General features: G+C 49.9%; 9 protein-coding genes across 9 annotated transcripts; 6 read left to right on the plus strand and 3 right to left on the minus strand.

Moving 5' to 3' along the window:
- Positions 1-1,233: 1,233 nt before the first annotated feature.
- On the plus strand, positions 1,234-1,890 carry N7487_002427 (uncharacterized protein; the record flags this gene model as incomplete). The annotated part of the gene is made up of 2 exons (XM_056870174.1): positions 1,234-1,322; positions 1,392-1,890. The coding sequence occupies 2 exons, from the start codon at positions 1,234-1,236 to the stop codon at positions 1,888-1,890; spliced, it is 588 nt and encodes a 195-aa protein (XP_056734958.1).
- A 545-nt stretch (positions 1,891-2,435) lies between these two features.
- Positions 2,436-3,594, plus strand: N7487_002428 (putative Coatomer subunit epsilon; the record flags this gene model as incomplete). The annotated part of the gene is made up of 5 exons (XM_056870175.1): positions 2,436-2,460; positions 2,518-2,896; positions 2,970-3,105; positions 3,176-3,414; positions 3,486-3,594. 5 exons carry the CDS (start codon positions 2,436-2,438, stop codon positions 3,592-3,594), a joined length of 888 nt encoding a protein of 295 aa, XP_056734959.1.
- Positions 3,595-3,815: 221 nt separating this feature from the next.
- On the minus strand, positions 3,816-5,118 carry N7487_002429 (putative 6-hexanolactone hydrolase; the record flags this gene model as incomplete). The annotated part of the gene is made up of 3 exons (XM_056870176.1): positions 3,816-4,528; positions 4,675-4,820; positions 4,913-5,118. 3 exons carry the CDS (start codon positions 5,116-5,118, stop codon positions 3,816-3,818), a joined length of 1,065 nt encoding a protein of 354 aa, XP_056734960.1.
- A 927-nt stretch (positions 5,119-6,045) lies between these two features.
- On the minus strand, positions 6,046-7,644 carry pmi1 (mannose-6-phosphate isomerase pmi1; the record flags this gene model as incomplete). Its single annotated transcript, XM_056870177.1, has 5 exons — positions 6,046-7,040; positions 7,107-7,344; positions 7,396-7,487; positions 7,543-7,563; positions 7,614-7,644. The coding sequence occupies 5 exons, from the start codon at positions 7,642-7,644 to the stop codon at positions 6,046-6,048; spliced, it is 1,377 nt and encodes a 458-aa protein (XP_056734961.1).
- Positions 7,645-8,234: 590 nt separating this feature from the next.
- On the plus strand, positions 8,235-9,427 carry N7487_002431 (SAGA-associated factor 29 family protein; the record flags this gene model as incomplete). The annotated part of the gene is made up of 3 exons (XM_056870178.1): positions 8,235-8,409; positions 8,551-9,073; positions 9,145-9,427. 3 exons carry the CDS (start codon positions 8,235-8,237, stop codon positions 9,425-9,427), a joined length of 981 nt encoding a protein of 326 aa, XP_056734962.1.
- A 973-nt stretch (positions 9,428-10,400) lies between these two features.
- On the plus strand, positions 10,401-11,588 carry N7487_002432 (GTP cyclohydrolase II; the record flags this gene model as incomplete). Its single annotated transcript, XM_056870179.1, has 3 exons — positions 10,401-10,443; positions 10,491-11,500; positions 11,559-11,588. The coding sequence occupies 3 exons, from the start codon at positions 10,401-10,403 to the stop codon at positions 11,586-11,588; spliced, it is 1,083 nt and encodes a 360-aa protein (XP_056734963.1).
- Positions 11,589-12,096: 508 nt separating this feature from the next.
- On the plus strand, positions 12,097-13,781 carry N7487_002433 (bZIP transcription factor; the record flags this gene model as incomplete). Its single annotated transcript, XM_056870180.1, has 2 exons — positions 12,097-12,571; positions 12,622-13,781. 2 exons carry the CDS (start codon positions 12,097-12,099, stop codon positions 13,779-13,781), a joined length of 1,635 nt encoding a protein of 544 aa, XP_056734964.1.
- A 354-nt stretch (positions 13,782-14,135) lies between these two features.
- Positions 14,136-15,243, minus strand: N7487_002434 (NAD(P)-dependent oxidoreductase; the record flags this gene model as incomplete). Its single annotated transcript, XM_056870181.1, has 4 exons — positions 14,136-14,394; positions 14,457-14,926; positions 14,981-15,169; positions 15,226-15,243. 4 exons carry the CDS (start codon positions 15,241-15,243, stop codon positions 14,136-14,138), a joined length of 936 nt encoding a protein of 311 aa, XP_056734965.1.
- Positions 15,244-15,976: 733 nt separating this feature from the next.
- On the plus strand, positions 15,977-17,542 carry N7487_002435 (actin-related protein 2; the record flags this gene model as incomplete). Its single annotated transcript, XM_056870182.1, has 7 exons — positions 15,977-15,995; positions 16,058-16,104; positions 16,166-16,309; positions 16,413-16,638; positions 16,696-17,261; positions 17,319-17,396; positions 17,456-17,542. The coding sequence occupies 7 exons, from the start codon at positions 15,977-15,979 to the stop codon at positions 17,540-17,542; spliced, it is 1,167 nt and encodes a 388-aa protein (XP_056734966.1).
- Positions 17,543-17,758: the final 216 nt, after the last annotated feature.

Genomic DNA, 17,758 nt, shown 5'->3' on the forward strand with positions numbered 1-17,758 from the left:
ATTTAGCTAAATTCTTCCCGAAATTGTGAGGGGCGAGATATAGTATGTGTTTGACCATTCCATAGATGCTTGTTTCCCAGGTTTCTTACTATTGAATAGATCATGATTCTTCCATTGCGTTCTCCCCTTCTTATCTGCAACACTATATAGTCTACAGTTCCCTTCTCGCGGTTTGAGAGACGCTTGCGAATCACTTCTCGCGCCTAATTCATTCTATAGAGAAAGAGATGCGAGTAAGGAGCCCTATCTAAAGACGACGCTTGAATATGCTAATATAAGTCGTATTCTAGCCTCGGATAGGACAACTCAGCTTGCCCCAAGACTCGGGTGATGAAAAGAAGATTGATAATATATTACAGAGGATAAAAGCGAGATAGAGAGGTTCACATAAGAGGAGCTGTCGAAGATATTGTTGGAGCATCCCATATACGTAAAGGATGTTTGACAGACTGAGCCTTAGTTTTGATTGTCTTGCCAGGGTATATAAACCCCGGAATTGCTAGATTAAATAGATTCATGATTCTTCCTCTGCTTTCTGCCCACTGTAGTATCTACCACAACATATATATCTCACGCTAATGAGGTACACGCGTAGCTCGCTTACAGAGTACAGTATGTAACCAGCAAACCTGTAGTTCTATATTATTGCTTTGAATCGCCCTCTACGTCCGCAGTCTTCCATCATCACCATGATGTATACAGCATGTCTATGTTTAGAAAAGTGCGCTTTTTATGAATTTGTGCACTTGGTTATAAGGTTTGCCACAGTCAGAGCAGTGCCTGGTTTGAATATGTACTTGCCCTGTTACGATGCCCATGACGCTCTTTCCATCATCGCCGAAACACCTTTCGGCCCTGGTACCCATGGATGCAGCCCTAATTTATCTCTATAGGGGAAAGTACCCTTTAATCGTGATCTGATTTTACGGAACTCGACGCCAGGTCTCGAGAAGGCTTAGTAGTTTTTGAATAACGATCTATATATACAGCCTTTGAATCCATTTCTTTTCTTCTGAATTCTTACTTCTTCATCTATCTCCTTTGACTATTACATCATCCTGCCATCAGGTATATATCTAATCTACTTCAAGTATACCTCAACTAGGCTTCACTATAGAGTATATCGAATACCAGATCGACCCACGGGGATTGATACAACACCACCAACCCCAGCTCCAATCTCCTCAAAGCCTTTTCACATAAATCACCAAAGGCTAAATACAAAATAGCACGATGACATCCATGCAAGTCTACTACGAACAAGCCGAGGTCCCCAATTGGCTCAATGCCATTTCTGGGGACAACGGAAGCATCGACCCAAGGTAAGCATCTATTTTTTTTTTTTTTTTTGGCTCTTTTCCATTATACATTTATATTAACATAACTCACAGGACACTTGGAGTCCACCAGGTGGTCACCACTCAGCACAGCACCTGTCACCCAGACCAACCATCTGAGTCTGAACAACACCCATCACCGCAGTCATCGTGCTGTTCCTCCCTCGATCTACGAGATATAGGCCCACTAAAGCTGGAGCATGAAACTCCAGTCGCGAGAATAATCGGCAAATCATCTCTTCATCGGCTGTACGCTCGAATCAGCCAATACGACCCACGGCGGACATTCACCGAGTTCTGCAACCAAGAAGACTCAGTCTCGCTGGCCACGACTGCAACCGACTCGGAGTACGAAAACTGTTTACTGCCACTTTGTGGAGCCCTACCACAACAGTCCGGTGAATCCTCTGCAACCACATCTACTTCGCCATCATCGTCACCCTCTCCGCCTACCAACCACGAACCCCAGTGGTTGCCTCTTGTGGTTGCACGAGTTGTATCGAGCAAGGCCCGCAAAGCAGGTCGGGCCTTTAAGAAGAAATTTTCTCGGTGATCCTGAGAAAAGGGAATTGGTACATGGCCTGTCTTGGATCATGTACCCCATGCTTATCATTGTCCGTTGTTGCTGGCACCCAACCAAATTGTGCCAGCAGAGAACACGGGAAGCGAACACGGGGTATTCTTTCCAGCTGGGGGATTTATTCCAAAGGGATTTAACCCAGTTGGTTTTAACGAGGCCCCAACTTATCTAACTTATCTATATCTCACGAATTTGTTAGTTGTGTTGTATGGGAATGTTGATGTTTGTCCCATGTTGATACCCTGTACGATTTAGTTTATGTCGGGAAGTTATATATATCATGCCTTTCAATCTCAATTATGAAAATGTAGAAATAACGATAGATTTGTAGATGGAGTGTTGTTGAAGTTGAAGTGTAGTTGATCAAATTGTATAGATCCAAGGCGGTCGGCCCACCTGCCCCGTGTTATCTCGGCAGAGTTGCCTCTCCACCATAAAGCCACCGTGAACAACTGCGGCCACAGGGCATCATCAACAACACCCATTCCCCTCGAACCAATTCTTCTACAACAGTCAACATGGATCCCTTTTCTGCAGAGGGCGGTAAGACTTCCATACCCTTCTCCAGCTGCTATCAGCGCTAATCCAGCTTCCCCGCAGAGCTTCTGAATATCCACAGCGCCTTCCACTCAGGCCAATACCAGAATGTGATCGATTCCGAGACCGCCGCGCTCTCCCCCGAGAACCAACTCCCCGCTCAAGTCCTCAGACTCCGCGCCCAGATTGCTCTCGGTCAATTCGACGAAAGCCTCGCTGAACCCTCCATCGAAGAGGACAGCCCCGACCTGTCGGCCGTCAGGGCCCTGGCCCTGCAGTCATCCGGCAACACAGACGCTGCCCTGCAGCTCGCACAAGAACTCGCAGAGAACTACCCCGAAAACAACACCGTGCAGGTCCTTGCTGCTACCGTGCTCCAGGCCCAGGGCTACAGCGAGGAGGCGCTGGCGCTGCTGTCCAAGCACCAGGGTAACCTCGAGGCGTGAGTTACCTTCGTCGCAAGAAGACTGCGATATATCGGAGCATATCGATCTGACAATCTGTCTGTATTTTAGCGTCTCCCTCATCGTCCAGATCCACCTCCAACAAAACCGGACCGATCTCGCCCTTAAGGAAGTTCAAGCTGCCAAGCGCTGGGGTCAGGATTCGCTGCTGGTCAACGTTGCCGAGTCGTGGGTTGGTTTGAGAGTCGTATGTTGATGGGAACCCTACAATCTATAACCCAATGGTGTATGAGTGCTGACTTTTTGTTTCTGTACAGGGCGGCGAGAGCTACCAGTCTGCTTTCTACGTCTTCGAGGAGCTCGCTTCCGCACCCGGTACCTCCGCACCGCTATCTATCGTCGGGCAGGCTGTCGCTGAAATCCACCTGGGTCGTCTTCCCGAGGCCGAGGCTGCCCTCACCGCCGCTCTTGAGAAATACCCTACCGACGTGGAGTTGATTGCCAATAGCATTGTTTTGAATGTGTTGGCTGGCAAGCAGACTGAGGACCTGGAGTCGTATGTCATCCCGTCGTGGCTCCGTCTAAACGAGATAGTGAACTTGATGCTAACTTGTATCTCTCGTCTAGCCGGTTACAGCAGGTCCAGCCCGCACACCCCCTTCTCACTGATATCCAGGAAAAGAGCGAGTTCTTCGATACTGCGGCTGCTAAGTTCTCTGCCAAGGTCTCATCGTAGAATAATCCAAATGCCGTTCCATATATTTGTTGTTTTGTTTAATCCGAGTCAGGGCAGCCTATCCTGCTTGTTCATGAAAAGACACGACCTATCTCAATCTTGCAATTGGTACCATATTTAGATCCCTTATCTGTAATTTGGTATGAGGCAATAGGAACAATAAGAACCTGTTCCTATCCAACTTATGTTTCTGCCTCAATACCCTGTGGCAACAAATAAAATCACAGTCGAGCAGCCAACCACCCTCGCAACTCCGAGCGAGTCTGAGTCTCTTCCTTAACCATAGTATAAAACGGCGCATCATGCACCTCATCAGCCCCAACAACAAAAGTAACCTCCCCAAAAACCGACTTAATCTTCTTCACAAACTCCTGAATAGGCGAAAGCAAAATCTCATCCCCACCAGCAAGAACCAAAATCCTCTCCGTCTTAGCATCCCTCCACCACTCAGCCGGCGCATTAAACGGCTCATTCCAATTATCCGCCGGTCTATCCTCGCGGTAAGCATCAGACCACCTCGTCAAAACCCCCGGCGTAATAATATCCTTCCACTGATTATCCTTCATCGACGGCCACTCCGTACTAAAGTTAATCCAAGGCGCATACGTAAAGACGCCTGCTAATGGCGCCGACAGCGTCAGCGGCTCGATCTCCGCGTGCGGGTGGGATAGATGCAGCAGTGTCGCTGCAGTGAGGTTCCCGCCTGCGGAGTCTCCGCCGATAATCACGTTGGCTGGTGACCGGCCCGTCTCATTGATGATGTAGCGCAGGGCTTCGACGGCTTGCCGGAGTTGGGTTGGGTATGTTGCGTGTGGGGTTAGCGTGTACCGTGGGAAGAAGACGGCTAGGTCATGGCCGGTTTCGTTTAGGGTTTTTAGCATCTCGAGCCAGAAGTCGAAGTAGGCTGGGATGGCGGGCATGGCGAAGCCGCCGCCTGTTTTTTTATTGGTTAGTTGTTGTTTTCTTTTTGCTTTTGCTTGTATTTGTGGATATCCATGGGATATGCAATGTTGTGATTAGGGTTTTGGCTCTTGGGTGGGAATTTCTCCGCGAGTTACACAATCGAGATTGGGGACGCACCATGGTAATATACGATCACGTTCTTGGCATTCTTGTTTCCGATCCAATGGCCCTCTGCATTGTGTGGAAGTGTAACGGTCTCGGGTTGGAGACCGTGCTTCTTCATGACGGTTTCGTAGGTCGCTGAAGTTGGCGGCACGAGGTACCTGTGCGATAATACAAGGTCAATGGATTGTATATTCTCATTGTTGCTTTCTTGGGATTTATATGCAAAATAATGAGACAGAGGACAACATACTGCATCTGCCGATCTGATCTTCGATCAACGACCTTCCGAATCACGGCGGCCAGGATGTGGTGATCGTAGCGCTTGGGGCTGGCTTTACCCCGAAAAACACCAGTAATGGCAGCATATACCATGCTGGCATATATGGATAGATGCACGAATGGGATATCTGCTTTTTCCCAGAAGCCGAGCTGGGGGATACCATCATTGGACGACATTATGATTTCAGTGATTGAAGCTCTTGGAGAGGTGGAAAGGGGAGCTCCAGGGCTGAGTCTCAGCTTTATAATCTGCGCGGGTATCTCCCCGCTCTTTGGGTTCCCTCGGCTGCGGGGCCCAGGGTGCAGGAACTGGGGCCGCCGGTTGCTCATTGGCTGTGCTCCGATCCACATCGTGGCGTCGTCAAGGTACAGCTGGCATTTCAATGGGATTTTGTCCAGCTTGAGTATGAGGGTATTGGAAATTCAACTTACTTGAGCGTACAAAAATGAAAGAATGGGGATATTCTACACGAATTTAAACAAGGACAGACCCGAGGGAAGGCTCATTGGACAGTTGTGGAAGATATTATGACACTCTTCAAAAGGAACTAATCTGATGTACACACACCCCTGTCAATGCGGTGAGGCATATGGATTAGCATCATGGGATATAGTGCATCGGAAGTTTCAGGACGCAATACCTTTGTCCTCGCATGAAGAGAACATGGTTTTTTGCAGGTCTTGCTCTCTCCAACCGTCACAATGTCAACTTCTCGTCTTCTACAAGCTATAAGATATTTGTATATTGGTTGAAAGGAAGCTAATAAATTGGATGAAGGGAATTCAAATGTTCAGACTTGGAACGTAACAAACAAGTAATCCGATACCTCCACTGGTGCAAAGGTCGGTCTCTTTAGAGGCTTGGCACAATATGTCTAAGGCCTTGAGCGGTTCCAAGTACAGCCTAAACATTTCCAAGTTTTTCTTTTGCCATTGAATTGCATTGTATTGTTTTCGTAATTTTGTTATTTTATTATTTCGTTATTTCACACCGGAATACCGTCCTGTATCCCATGTGCACCTCACAGGTTTGCGCCAATCCCAGAACGGCGTGTTTCATCTTGACGCCACAGATTAGAATATGACAACTTCGTTACAGTTGACCTAGTTTTCCTCACCGGTCGGGCCCAATTCACAGAATGCCTTGTAGGTCGTAAAGACATCATCATCACCCTCACCGCTGCCGGTGTTCTCAATCACACATTCAGCGGTGGCGCCGACGAAGAAAACGTAGCCTTCCTGGACCTCCTCGGTCTTGTTGCCGACGGTGATCTTGCCCTTGCCGCGTGTGCAAATGAAGATACTGGGGCCTTCGATCGGGTCGAAAGTCGCCTTGGCGCCAGTCCGGTTCAAGTCAGTCTTGATAACGCTGAACTCGTCGATGGGAGGGTCGTAGAGCATGGCTGACGAGGCGCTAGAGTAAGCAGTGGCGTTGAGGACAACATACGGGTAGTCTGTTGCCTGGATCTTCTGCTCCTCAATTGGGGCGTAGGAGTAGGTCAGCATCTGGGTGAGGGTATCGACGTCCTTGAATTTCGGGGTGAAACCGGCTCGCACGACGTTGTCAGATGACGCCATGCATTCGATGATATCACCGGAGATGTAAGCGTGGATGTCATCTGCCTTCAGGAACATCCCCTCGCCAGGCTGCAGCTTGACGAAGTTGAGGAAGAAGAAGATGAACAGGCCGATGTCGTTCGGGAACTGTCCGTCCAGACGCTTGGCAAGCGCAGCCAGCTCAGCGGGGTTGGTAGGGTTTGTCTCCACTTCACCTGCTAGAGTTGCAAAGCTATCGGGGCTGTTATCTGCGGCCGAGATAAGGGCCTTGCAGGCTGTCTCTATCTTCTCGGATGAAGACTCCATCAAAGTGGTGAAAAGGGATCGTAGCGCTTCCTTGTTCTTTTGGATGACGGCAGGATCCTCAGAGTCCTCATTACCCTTCACAAGCTTCTCGAACTCACTGGCTGCCTGATCACCAACAAGGGTGCGCAGAGGCTCCACGGCCTTGAGGAAATGCGTGATCTCTGCGAGTGGACGGAAGCCACACACACCCTCGAACGGAGTGATGGCAATGGTCATTTCGGGCTTGTGATTATCATCTTGAAAGTGGTTAGCCGTGTTTCCGGTGCTCGTTGATTGGGTGTGATCTCAATTATCATACTCACCGGGATAGTTCTTTGGGTCTCGGGCATGGAGCTGCTCCGCAAGCTTCTTGTTGGGATGGGCCTGGATGCTTAGCGCTTTACGGATGGAAAGCACCTTGAACAGGAACGGGAGTCTGCCTCCAAATCGTTCGCTGATATCCGTCGATAGCAGAGCCTGGTTATCCTGAACCAAGTCGAGGAGGGTACGCTGGGTCTCCACATCTTTAGAGGGAAGAGACGGGTGTGTGCCCATCCAGAGCTATGAATTGTGAGTCCATTGCCTTGACATTGCACTTGAGCTATCACTTACTTCGGCATAGGGCTTGTCGGCCTCAATCGCAAAATCTGGGGCGGCTGTTGTGGCCGCATACTTTGCCGCTGCAGACTCTTGGCCAACCTTGCCTATGATGGGTTAATCAGTGCGGGGAACACAATCTCGCAAGTGGTACTAGCTTACCCCAGTCGTAGCTGTTGACGCCTAAAGTTATATTAGCGGATGTTTCTTCTTCTAAGCATCTCAAAACTTACCACATTGCAGCCGAAGTAGTGGGACCTGCATCTTGAAATGTATGTTTGGGGGAAAAGCGGAGGGGCAACCAGAAACTTGGGATTAGAAATACCCCGCCAAGCCTGCGGTGAGAAATGTTGGACAGGGTTGTTTGATCTATGACACACGTTTAGAGCTTTATAGGGAAGATTGGTCTAGCATTTCACTGAAATGGCTTTTTGTTTCTGAGATTTACGGAGTATCCCAATCTGTCACGGAATGCCCAACCAGGTACTTCCGCAAACGTCTTTCCAGTTATAGCCAAAATATACAGCCGCATTGGGACAGTATAGTTCAACTGAATTTAATAGGATTGAAGTCTCTTGATATTCATCACCAATATACCCATTGAACAGACAAAAACCAACGATACACAACCACCAACATCAATTACATCTACAATTTCATGTCCCAAAGTAGTTTAGCGTATCAACCCCGACCGCCCGCAGGACGGAGCCCTTATCACCGCGTCTCCAACCTTTTGAATTAACAACTTGTTGCTTCAAATCTGGAGTTCTCAATACCCTGGGGTTCTGGTCAGCAGTAAGCTGTTCATACTCTTTACACATTCATTACCCCCCCACCTTGTTAGTAAACGGAGGATGTCTCGCAACCGCCCCCGACCCAGAGACAACGGCTTTGGCAATAATGAGGAATTGGAGCTCTGGACCAAGATCTGCCAGGATATTCGAAAATCCAAGGAGAAGTTCGATCAACAGAATTCATTGTCTGTGCAGATTAAAACGTTGGTAGACAAGATCGCGCATGATGGCAACCGTGAGTCCCCCCGCACTAGATCCGATCCATCGGCTCTATAGCCGACACCGCAAAGCTCCAATATGCGCGTCGCTTGAAATTAGTCTGAAGAAATTCAAGCCTAATATCAATCACATATACTAACCTCGCACGGCCAACCAGAACCAACCATGGCCGAACACGACCAACTCGACAGCTGGCTCCGCCAAAGCCAGAAGCTCAGCGAAGACGAGCGCTCGATCATGCAGGACGAGCCATGCGATGTAATCAAAAATTTAGAACTGCTCACTGCATTGCGCAAGGCATCCGAAGCTGAAGCGCCTCCAAACCGGTCCGCATCGTTCAACAAGTCTCGCAAGAAAAGAAATGAAGTCGAAGGTTCGGTGACCGACTCCCCCAGTGCCTCGGGGGCTGACAAGACCGCACGCTCAAAGGGGACCGTCCCACGCAGCGCAAGCGTCTCGTCGAGCACGCAAGCCCGCGAAGGGGGCCGCCAGGATAATATCATGGTCAAGATCGAGGAAGGGCCGTCGGAGGGGACCAAGGGCACTGTTGCAGAGCGGAGTGGTTTGCTAGTGGTTGGGGCTCAGGTTGTCTTTAAACACAACAAGAATAAACAAGGTGTCGAGGGCGAGGGGATCCAATGCATAATCAAGGCTGTTACTGGCGACGGACCGAAGAAGCGGTAAGTGATGTTAGGTCGTTTGCATTTCGTCTCAATTTACATTGACTGACGCGCGTCATGTCTGATCCCAGATATGATGTGCAGGACCCCGAGCCGAATGAGAATGGTGAGCAGGGGGCGGTTTACAAGACTACTGCTGCCTCTCTCATTCCCATTCCTCAGCTCAGCACCCATTTAGCTGCGTACCCGGCTGGCAAGCAGGTCCTTGCGCGATACCCGGACACCACCACCTTCTATCGCGCCGAGGTGATGGGCGCAAGAAAGGACGTCTATCGCCTCAAGTTTGAGGGTGAAGAGGACGATAAAGAGATGGAGGTCGACCGGCGCTTTGTGCTGGATATTCTGGGCAAGTAATCTCAAGCTGTTTCTATGACCTGATGTGATGATGATACCATTTAAGCGCGGCGCTATCTGGAGTTCGAAGGCCTACCATGGATATGGAGTGCTCTCATCTTGACTAAATACTTTAGTTAGAAAGAACAAACTCTTTTTTTTTTGAAGCTATGATAATTTCTGTTCTTGGCTTAGTGGCCGGGGGGATCTACATGGAAAAAGCCGGGGTTGAATAGAGCAGTTCCAAATGCCTACACTATAAGTTTTCTATAACACTTCGCGAAAGCTCATATCCCGAAACGCAATCTGCTAGCCTGGCCTCTTGACGAAGGTGTGACTAGCGATGGGAGTCTGATAAAGTTTGAGGGAGACACACCACCTTTCGTTCTTGAGGGGACAAGTGTATGATCTGATATATGGTTTACATGTCTTTGGAAACTGAAAACAGTTAGAATATCCATAGCACTAATTATGGATATGCGTATGTTGCTGGTACACATGCGACTTGAATACTGGTGGCGTGATAAAATGCCGCGATTGTTTATCTTTTCCTCCCCCGATGTCGGCTCCGAATTGTTAGAGTGATGCATATAGGTGAAGTGAGACCAATATTCAATGGGTTGAATTTAGGCCAAGGAAAAGTCATGCATTTCATAGAATGGTGTAATTATAGATTAAACAAAGCTTGAATAACTTATAAAATCTTGACTAAATAATCATCCTGCGCCCTGGTAGGTGGACCAAGGCCCAGAAGAATGTGCTAGAGTAAGCGGTGACATATAGATGACTCAGCCCTTCTTCTCCTCATGCCGAGGGAGGATAGCCGGGGCATAGTCTACTTCGCAACTAAAACTTTACATTGAACAGACTTCTTTTTGTATTTCCGTCAGATTAATGCACCCGCGCTACTCAATCGCTACCCCTGCACACTAGAGCTTCTGCAGCGAGCCTCACGCGTCACAAATCCCAACTACCCCGCCTCTCCGCCGTCGCAATGACCGACCTACCGGCCCACGCCTCACCAAAACTTCCCCCGCGTACGCTGCCGACCAGTTCAGATGGGCAATCAGATGACTCGAGTCAGGGGGCATCGCTACAGGCGAACAGACTCCGGCCCTACCGGAGTCATTGATATCGCCCGCATTCACCCCACCTGCAACCCCCGGCGGCACATTGAACTTGAATTTAAGTCCCACAGCAGTCCTTCACCAAACCCAGGCAGCAGATATCGACCATAAGAGCAAGGCCGCTAAAGGCCCCAAATTACTGCCGCAGCTCCCCGCGGTGGAATGTATTGTGCGGGCGCGAATCCCCACAACCAATGGAGCGGAAATGTTCCTGCACCTCTACCACAATGATTTGGATGGAAAGGAGCATTTGGCAATTGTATTTGGAAACAATATTCGCAGCCGGAGCTTAGACAGTGTTCGGCCGGGGGAGAGTGAGATGGACCGAATGATCCGCGGCGCGTATGTTGGGAAATTGCACCCGGGCAGAGTCAGCAGCCGGTATGATGACGAGCTGGCTGGGTCAGTCTCTACGCCAAAGCAGATCGAGCCGCCGCTGGTGCGAATTCACTCGGAATGTTATACGGGAGAGACGGCGTGGTCGGCGCGGTGCGATTGCGGCGAGCAGCTGGATGAGGCGGCGCGCTTGATGTCTTTCCCCGTTGAGGATCTTGCCTCTGATGCGCCTCCAGAGGTCCAATCCCTCTCCTCACATTCGACAGGGGGTGTGATTGTTTACCTGCGTCAGGAGGGTCGTGGAATCGGTCTTGGCGAGAAGCTGAAGGCATACAATCTACAGGATCTCGGATCAGATACCGTCGAGGCAAACCTTTTGCTCCGCCATCCGGCTGATGCTCGAAGCTATGGGCTGGCCACGGCTATATTGGAGGACCTTGGATGTGGTGTGGATGCCATCCCAGAAGGAATTCGTCTACTCACCAATAACCCCGATAAAGTCCGCGCCATTGAGGGGCCTAACCGGGAAGTTCTTGTAAAAGAGCGGGTGCCGATGATCCCATTGGCTTGGCGGACTGGTGGCCAGAAAGGAATTAAGAGCTCTGAAATTGAAGGATATCTTCAGACTAAGGTATGTTTTTAAGCCGTTACTCAGTTTGTGGTTGATACTAATATGCCTGCTCTGATAGATCTCGAAAATGGGCCATATGATCCAATAATCCCTGGAGCTTGTCGTTTTGAACTTTTGCCCCCATCATCATTCCCCCTTTCATCTGGCTTATGCTTTCTTTCTTGCATTGGAACTTACAAAAAGCCTGTGTATATGATCGACACGACCGAATCCTTTTCTCTTTGTGCATAATCTTGATTCTTTGGGCTTGTTCCGAAGTTGTGTATGGCGTTGATACTGTGTATATTCTTTTTTTTTTTTTTTTTTTTTTTTGTGGCTTTGCTGCCTCAATGCTTCTTGTTCATCACCAGCTTCTCCTAAAGAATTGGAGTTTTGGTCCGTAGATATATAGTATTTGGAACAAAGATACATTGTCTGTTTATCGGCAAGTGTCCATAGAATCTGATAATTCCCATTGCCGCACGAAAGTTTAAACGTGATGGAGTCGAGACATTCTTGACCCACCTAGCATACTCACACGTCTTACTCCAGGTTCCCCAACTTCCATTCCTTGTTTCCCTAACTTGAATGGCCAATCTTAGCGCGTGTGTAAGGCAATGGCCACCCGCGCTACAAACGCCAATGAGCATGTGGCGCCTTCGCCTGACCTCTCTGGCTTGCCTCAACGTTCGCAACCCAATCCCCTCAACAGACCCGAAGACTCGCCAATTCCTCCCCGAGCGGCCTCGATAGATGCGGATGGACTCTTGGACAATGGCACAACATCAGGACGTAAGCGCAAGCTGAACAGCATGTCGTCAAGAGGTGTCGCCAATCTCACACCCGAGCAGTTGGCCAAAAAGCGGGCCAACGACCGCCAAGCGCAGCGCGCAATTCGAGAAAGAACCAAAGGTCACATAGAAGCTCTGGAACAACAGGTCCGGGACCTTTCATCACAGAAACCCTACCTTGATCTTCAAGCAGCTCTAGGCGAGAATGAGAGGATTCGGTCGGAGAACGCGGAACTCCGCCAAGGGCTTAAGGCAGCAATGGACATTCTCCAACCATTGATTGCTAGACCAGAACTATCAGGTTAGTTGCGCATCTCGATAAAATTTAACTCTCGAACTGATAAAAAATAGGTGCACCTCCTTCTCTAGCTATACCCAAGCCAATTCCACCCTCCTCGTATACATCCCCAGTGCCAGACACCGATCACTTGTCCCCAATTCCAGGCGAGAAACCATATGCCGAGTCCCTTGCCAGCCTTGATACGCCTTCTCCGACTCATTCTGCACCCACCCTCGGGAGTCGCCGCAACAGTACCAATGGAGGTCCTCCGTCTGTCTCTCTCCGTGTCGCGTGGGACTCGCAGCGCCATAATATCACACACGGCTTGAACCTCGGCTCCGATGAGCGTCTAGGGTTTAATTTCCTTATCGATGATCCGCATAGTGTTCCTAAGGTCGACCGGCTTCACGGCAGCAGCTCAGAAAACTCTCGATATCCTCAACTGAATGCTCCGGCACCAATATACCCACATCCCTTGACTACTACTTCTGAACCTGGGCCACCTGCATTCGCCGCTCCGATACAAAACTTACCAGCGACATGTCCTTTGGATAACATTCTTTTGGATTTTCTTCATAGCCGGCAACATGAGGCGGCTCAAGGCATCCCTAGACAAAAACTAGCCGGGCCACCGTACCCGAGCGTTTCCTCGCTGCTGAACCCGGAGAGGAGTGTCTACTCCCACCCAGTCTCGAAGGTTTTCACAGATATCCTGCGCACCTTTCCAGATATCTCATCTCTGCCAGTGCAGGTTGCCGTGCTCTACACCATGTTCCTGCTTATGCGCTGGCAGATTTACCCTACGCAAGAGAACTACGAGCGACTCCCAGAGTGGCTAACCCCGCGCCCAACACAAATTCTCCATCCACATCCTGCTTGGATGGACTATGTTCCCTGGCCGGCAATGCGTGACAGGATCATTACAAATTATCAAAACTATCCGTTCGAGAATTGGTTCATTCCATTTACAAGTGGGATGAGAGTCAATTGGCCGTATGAGGATACGGACTGTTTGTTATCAGCTGGCGACTCGGACGAGCTGGTCATCAATCCGGTCTTCGAACGGCATATGAGGAATTTGTCCAATTGGTCATTGGGGACATCCTTTGCGGAGACTTATCCCTGTTTGGCAGACACCGCACGAATCAAGCCGACAACGCCGACCAGACAGACAACACAGCCCAACACCCCGTGCGGAGCAGACTCGCCAAGAGACTACACGGCTACTTGAGTAGGATTCCTTCCAACCACTGTTCCACCTCTACCAAGTTGACCTTGGTTAATATATATATATATTTTTCAATTCCGCGAGTAATTTTTGGCGAAAAGGGAATCCTGGATTTTAGCAAGTGAGATTCTTTAATTGGCTTTTGGAGGGGGAGGGTGTATGATCTTTTTTTTTTTTTTGGGCGGAGTCCCAATACAAGGGCAGAAGCATGTGAGGGCCACAGGGCACCTCACCTGGTCATATACGCGGTGCCAACAAATGGTGTCTGCATGGACAATTTCGGTCTGGACTTTTAAGCGAATTCAAATCTTCAAATCAATAGCTACTCTGTATCTTATGGGAACCATGATTTTGACTTTACTCTTTCCTGCTCTTCTCATTCCAAAACTCCAGACCAGCCTTCTGGCGCAGCGTCCCGTACATCGCACTGCTGTCCAGGCATTCTCCACCATATTCTCTCGCGGCCTCCATATTAGCCCGAGCAAGCTCAAGCCCGGGAAGCTGAACACCCCGCTCCTGGGCCATCGACATAGCATGTCTAGCATCCTTAATAGCAAGAGAAACACCAAAGCCAGGACGGGAGTCCAGAGGCGGCGCGTACGCCCCGGTAGTCAATCTAGAAACAAAGATAAGTATAAAGAGCAGCAATGCCAGCACGGAGACAATATTGTAACACACCTCTTGGAATACCCTCCTGCAACAGGACCAAAGGCTTCACCAATGAGTTCCTCCATAGGACCAGTTCCAAGCCCGGTCCTCTCAGCAAAGACCTGAGCCTCCCCAACAGCCTCCATCATATTGACAGTAACAATGTTACCCGCGATTTTCAGAAGTGAGGACTTTGTAGCATCCTCGCCGCAGTCAATAACGCGGCGACCCATAACATCTTGGATCAGAGGCTTGACGGTCTCAGTCGCACTCTTAGGACCACCAATAGCGAAAACAAGTTTACCATCCACGGCAATTGGGTTCCCGCCGAAGACCGGCGCTGCTACGTACGATGCACCCTTGCCCTTCAGCTCCGATACAGCTGAACTTACGGTCTCGGGATGCACTGTTGAGCAGTCGACGAAGATCTTGTCCTTCAGGGACTGGTTTGAACCCATAGCGGTGGATAGTAGACTTTGGAGCACTGAGTCATTGGAGACCTGGGAGGGGTCTTAGTTGCATTGATATCTATCCTCTCGATAGGATCGGCTTACCATGGTGAAAATGATTCCACATTGAGACACCAGCTTCTCGAAATTGGGTTCTGGGATTGCTCCCAGCGCTTGCAGGGGTGATCCATGCGACATCGTGCGGTTCGAGTAGATCAGGCTGATAGCCTTCCTCGAGGCTAGGTGGCGCTGCAGGTTGGAGGCCATTGCTAGGCCCATGGACCCGAGTCCATACTGTGTGCATGGTTAGTTGTTTTGTTCAAACCCGAGGCTTTCTAGGGGTTACTTACCCAGCCGATTTGTGGCATTGTTGCTCGTTGTTTTCCTCAGGTGCGGATTCAAGTCGGTCACGATTTTGTCTATAGACAACAACCTCAAGGATCGGGTCGAAGGATTCAAGCAAAATTTAGCAATGTGGAATCTCCTTGAGCAGGGCAATGCGATCTTTGTATGAGTCCAGGGACGATAGGAAATGGTGGAGCGTGTGTTTCCCGAGGATATCGGAGTCGGCCGACAGGAAGGTCTTCAACGCTATCAACGGCTTCTGCTTGTATGGAGGTTAAACTAGGCTTGGACTTTATTACTGTGGAGATATCATTCCTCTTTTTATTTATACTCTATACTTGGTGTGCCCTTGTAGTCAAGCCCACGTGTATACACCCCTTAATGTGAGGCGTTCCACATGTACTGTAGCCTGCGCATATATTGATTTCAGCAATCATACCCCTAGTTATCAAGACCCTCAAAGCATTATTTACGCTCTAATCCATCATCTCTGAGCTTGTCTGATCAAGAATGTGATGATGCGGTCACATACCGTCATGGCTGCGGCTCGCCCCCAGCTGTGGGGTGAATATCAGGTACGGTACGGTCACGTAAGTTATGATGCTCCGTCCGTCGTGGGCTCGACTTCAGACATCCCCAACACCTCCGCTCTCCCCTGAACTCTCCTATTTCCGCTCATCTTGGGAGTTTCTAAATAGAATATCAATCTCGACGGTACCCATAACTCCCAATCGTCGAATCCCCAATTCCTCCAAGATGGCGGAAATGCCCATTGGTACACACCGATCCCCCCCAGGCTACCGTGTCCCAGCTCCAAGCTAACAAGCTACTCCGCAGTCCTCGATGGAGGAACCGGCTTCCTCAAGGTCGGCTATGCCGCCCAGGTATGTCGCACGACCACTACAGTCCTTTTCTGCTCTTGTCTAATTTATATTTCTTCGCCAGAACTTCCCAGAGCACCAGTTTCCCTCGATAGTGGGGCGGCCCATCTTGCGAACGGAGGAGCAGGGCGGCGACATCGTGGTCAAGGATATCATGTGTGGTGATGAAGCCGCCGCTGCACGCTCAATGCTCCAGATCAGCTATCCTGTATGTTTATCTCGGGATTTCTTGTCCTCGCCTGGTTATGCTACCCCGCCCTCTCCGCAAACCAGGCAAGTGTCTTGTCAGTGCCTAACCCGTGCTGCTTTAGATGGAGAATGGAATTGTCAAGAAATGGGACGACATGCAACACCTATGGAACTACACCTTTTACGAGAAGATGAAGATCGACCCCACGGATCGCAAGATTCTCCTCACCGAGCCCCCGATGAACCCGCTCAAGAACCGCGAGCAGATGGCTGAGGTGATGCTAGAAGGATACGGATTTGGCGGTGTCTATGTGGCGATCCAGGCGGTGCTGGCACTGTATGCCCAGGGTATGTGATATAACACAAGATTGTGAGTTCGGGATCAATACTGATATCATGTTATAGGTCTGAGCAGCGGCGTTGTTGTGGATTCCGGCGACGGTGTGACACACATTATCCCCGTGTACGAGTCGACCGTACTCAACCACCACATTCGCCGCCTGGATGTCGCCGGCCGCGACGTCACTCGCAACCTGATTGCCCTTCTTCTGCGCCGCGGCTATGCGTTGAACCGAACCGCCGATTTCGAGACCGTGCGCCAGATCAAGGAGAAGCTCGCTTACGTCTCCTATGACCTCGAGTTGGACAAGAAGCTTTCTGAAGACACCACTGTTCTCGTTGAATCGTACACCTTGCCCGACGGCCGTGTCATCCGCGTCGGCAGCGAGCGCTTCGAGGCGCCCGAGTGCCTTTTCCAGCCACACTTGGTTGACGTTGACCAGCCTGGTATGGCTGAAATGCTCTTCAACTGTATCCAGGGTGCCGATGTCGATGTTCGCTCTAGTCTATACAAGGCCATCGTGCTCAGTGGTGGTAGCAGCATGTACCCCGGTTTGCCCTCTCGTCTGGAGAAGGAATTGAAGCAGCTTTGGCTCACCCGCGTACTGGGCGGCGACCCAGAGCGCCTGAACGTACGTCGAAGAAACTCTGACAAAAACATAAATACAGCCTGGCTAATACCTTTGCAGAAATTCAAGGTCCGCATTGAAGATCCTCCTCGCCGCAGACACATGGTGTTCCTGGGTGGTGCCGTGCTCGCCAACTTGGTTAGTCTCCTTTTTTTGTTTTCTTTTGACTCCGACCCTTGCTAACACATTTTTCTCAGATCGCCGACAAGGAGGACATGTGGGTGAGCAAGCAGGAGTGGCAGGAACAGGGTGCACGCGCCTTGGACAAGCTCGGTCCGCGATGAACGGATTGTATTTAGCCGTTTCTTAGTCTGCTCCTCTTTTTTTCTCTGATTTCCTGCTTCGCATTGTTTGCAAGCCATGTTGCCCGGGTTCTTTTTTCCCCTCTATCCTCTTTTTCCTGCCTCCACCTTCCCCCCATCATTGTCGATATACTCCGTCCATCTTGTAGTTTCCCCTGTCTCTGCGCCTGCTTCTTACATTGTGCCTAGACTGGTCTG

This window comes from Penicillium crustosum (genome assembly GCF_028827405.1).
Source record: "Penicillium crustosum strain IBT 35664 chromosome Unknown utg000001l_segment0_segment0, whole genome shotgun sequence".
In the NCBI taxonomy this organism is placed as follows: domain Eukaryota; kingdom Fungi; phylum Ascomycota; class Eurotiomycetes; order Eurotiales; family Aspergillaceae; genus Penicillium; species Penicillium crustosum.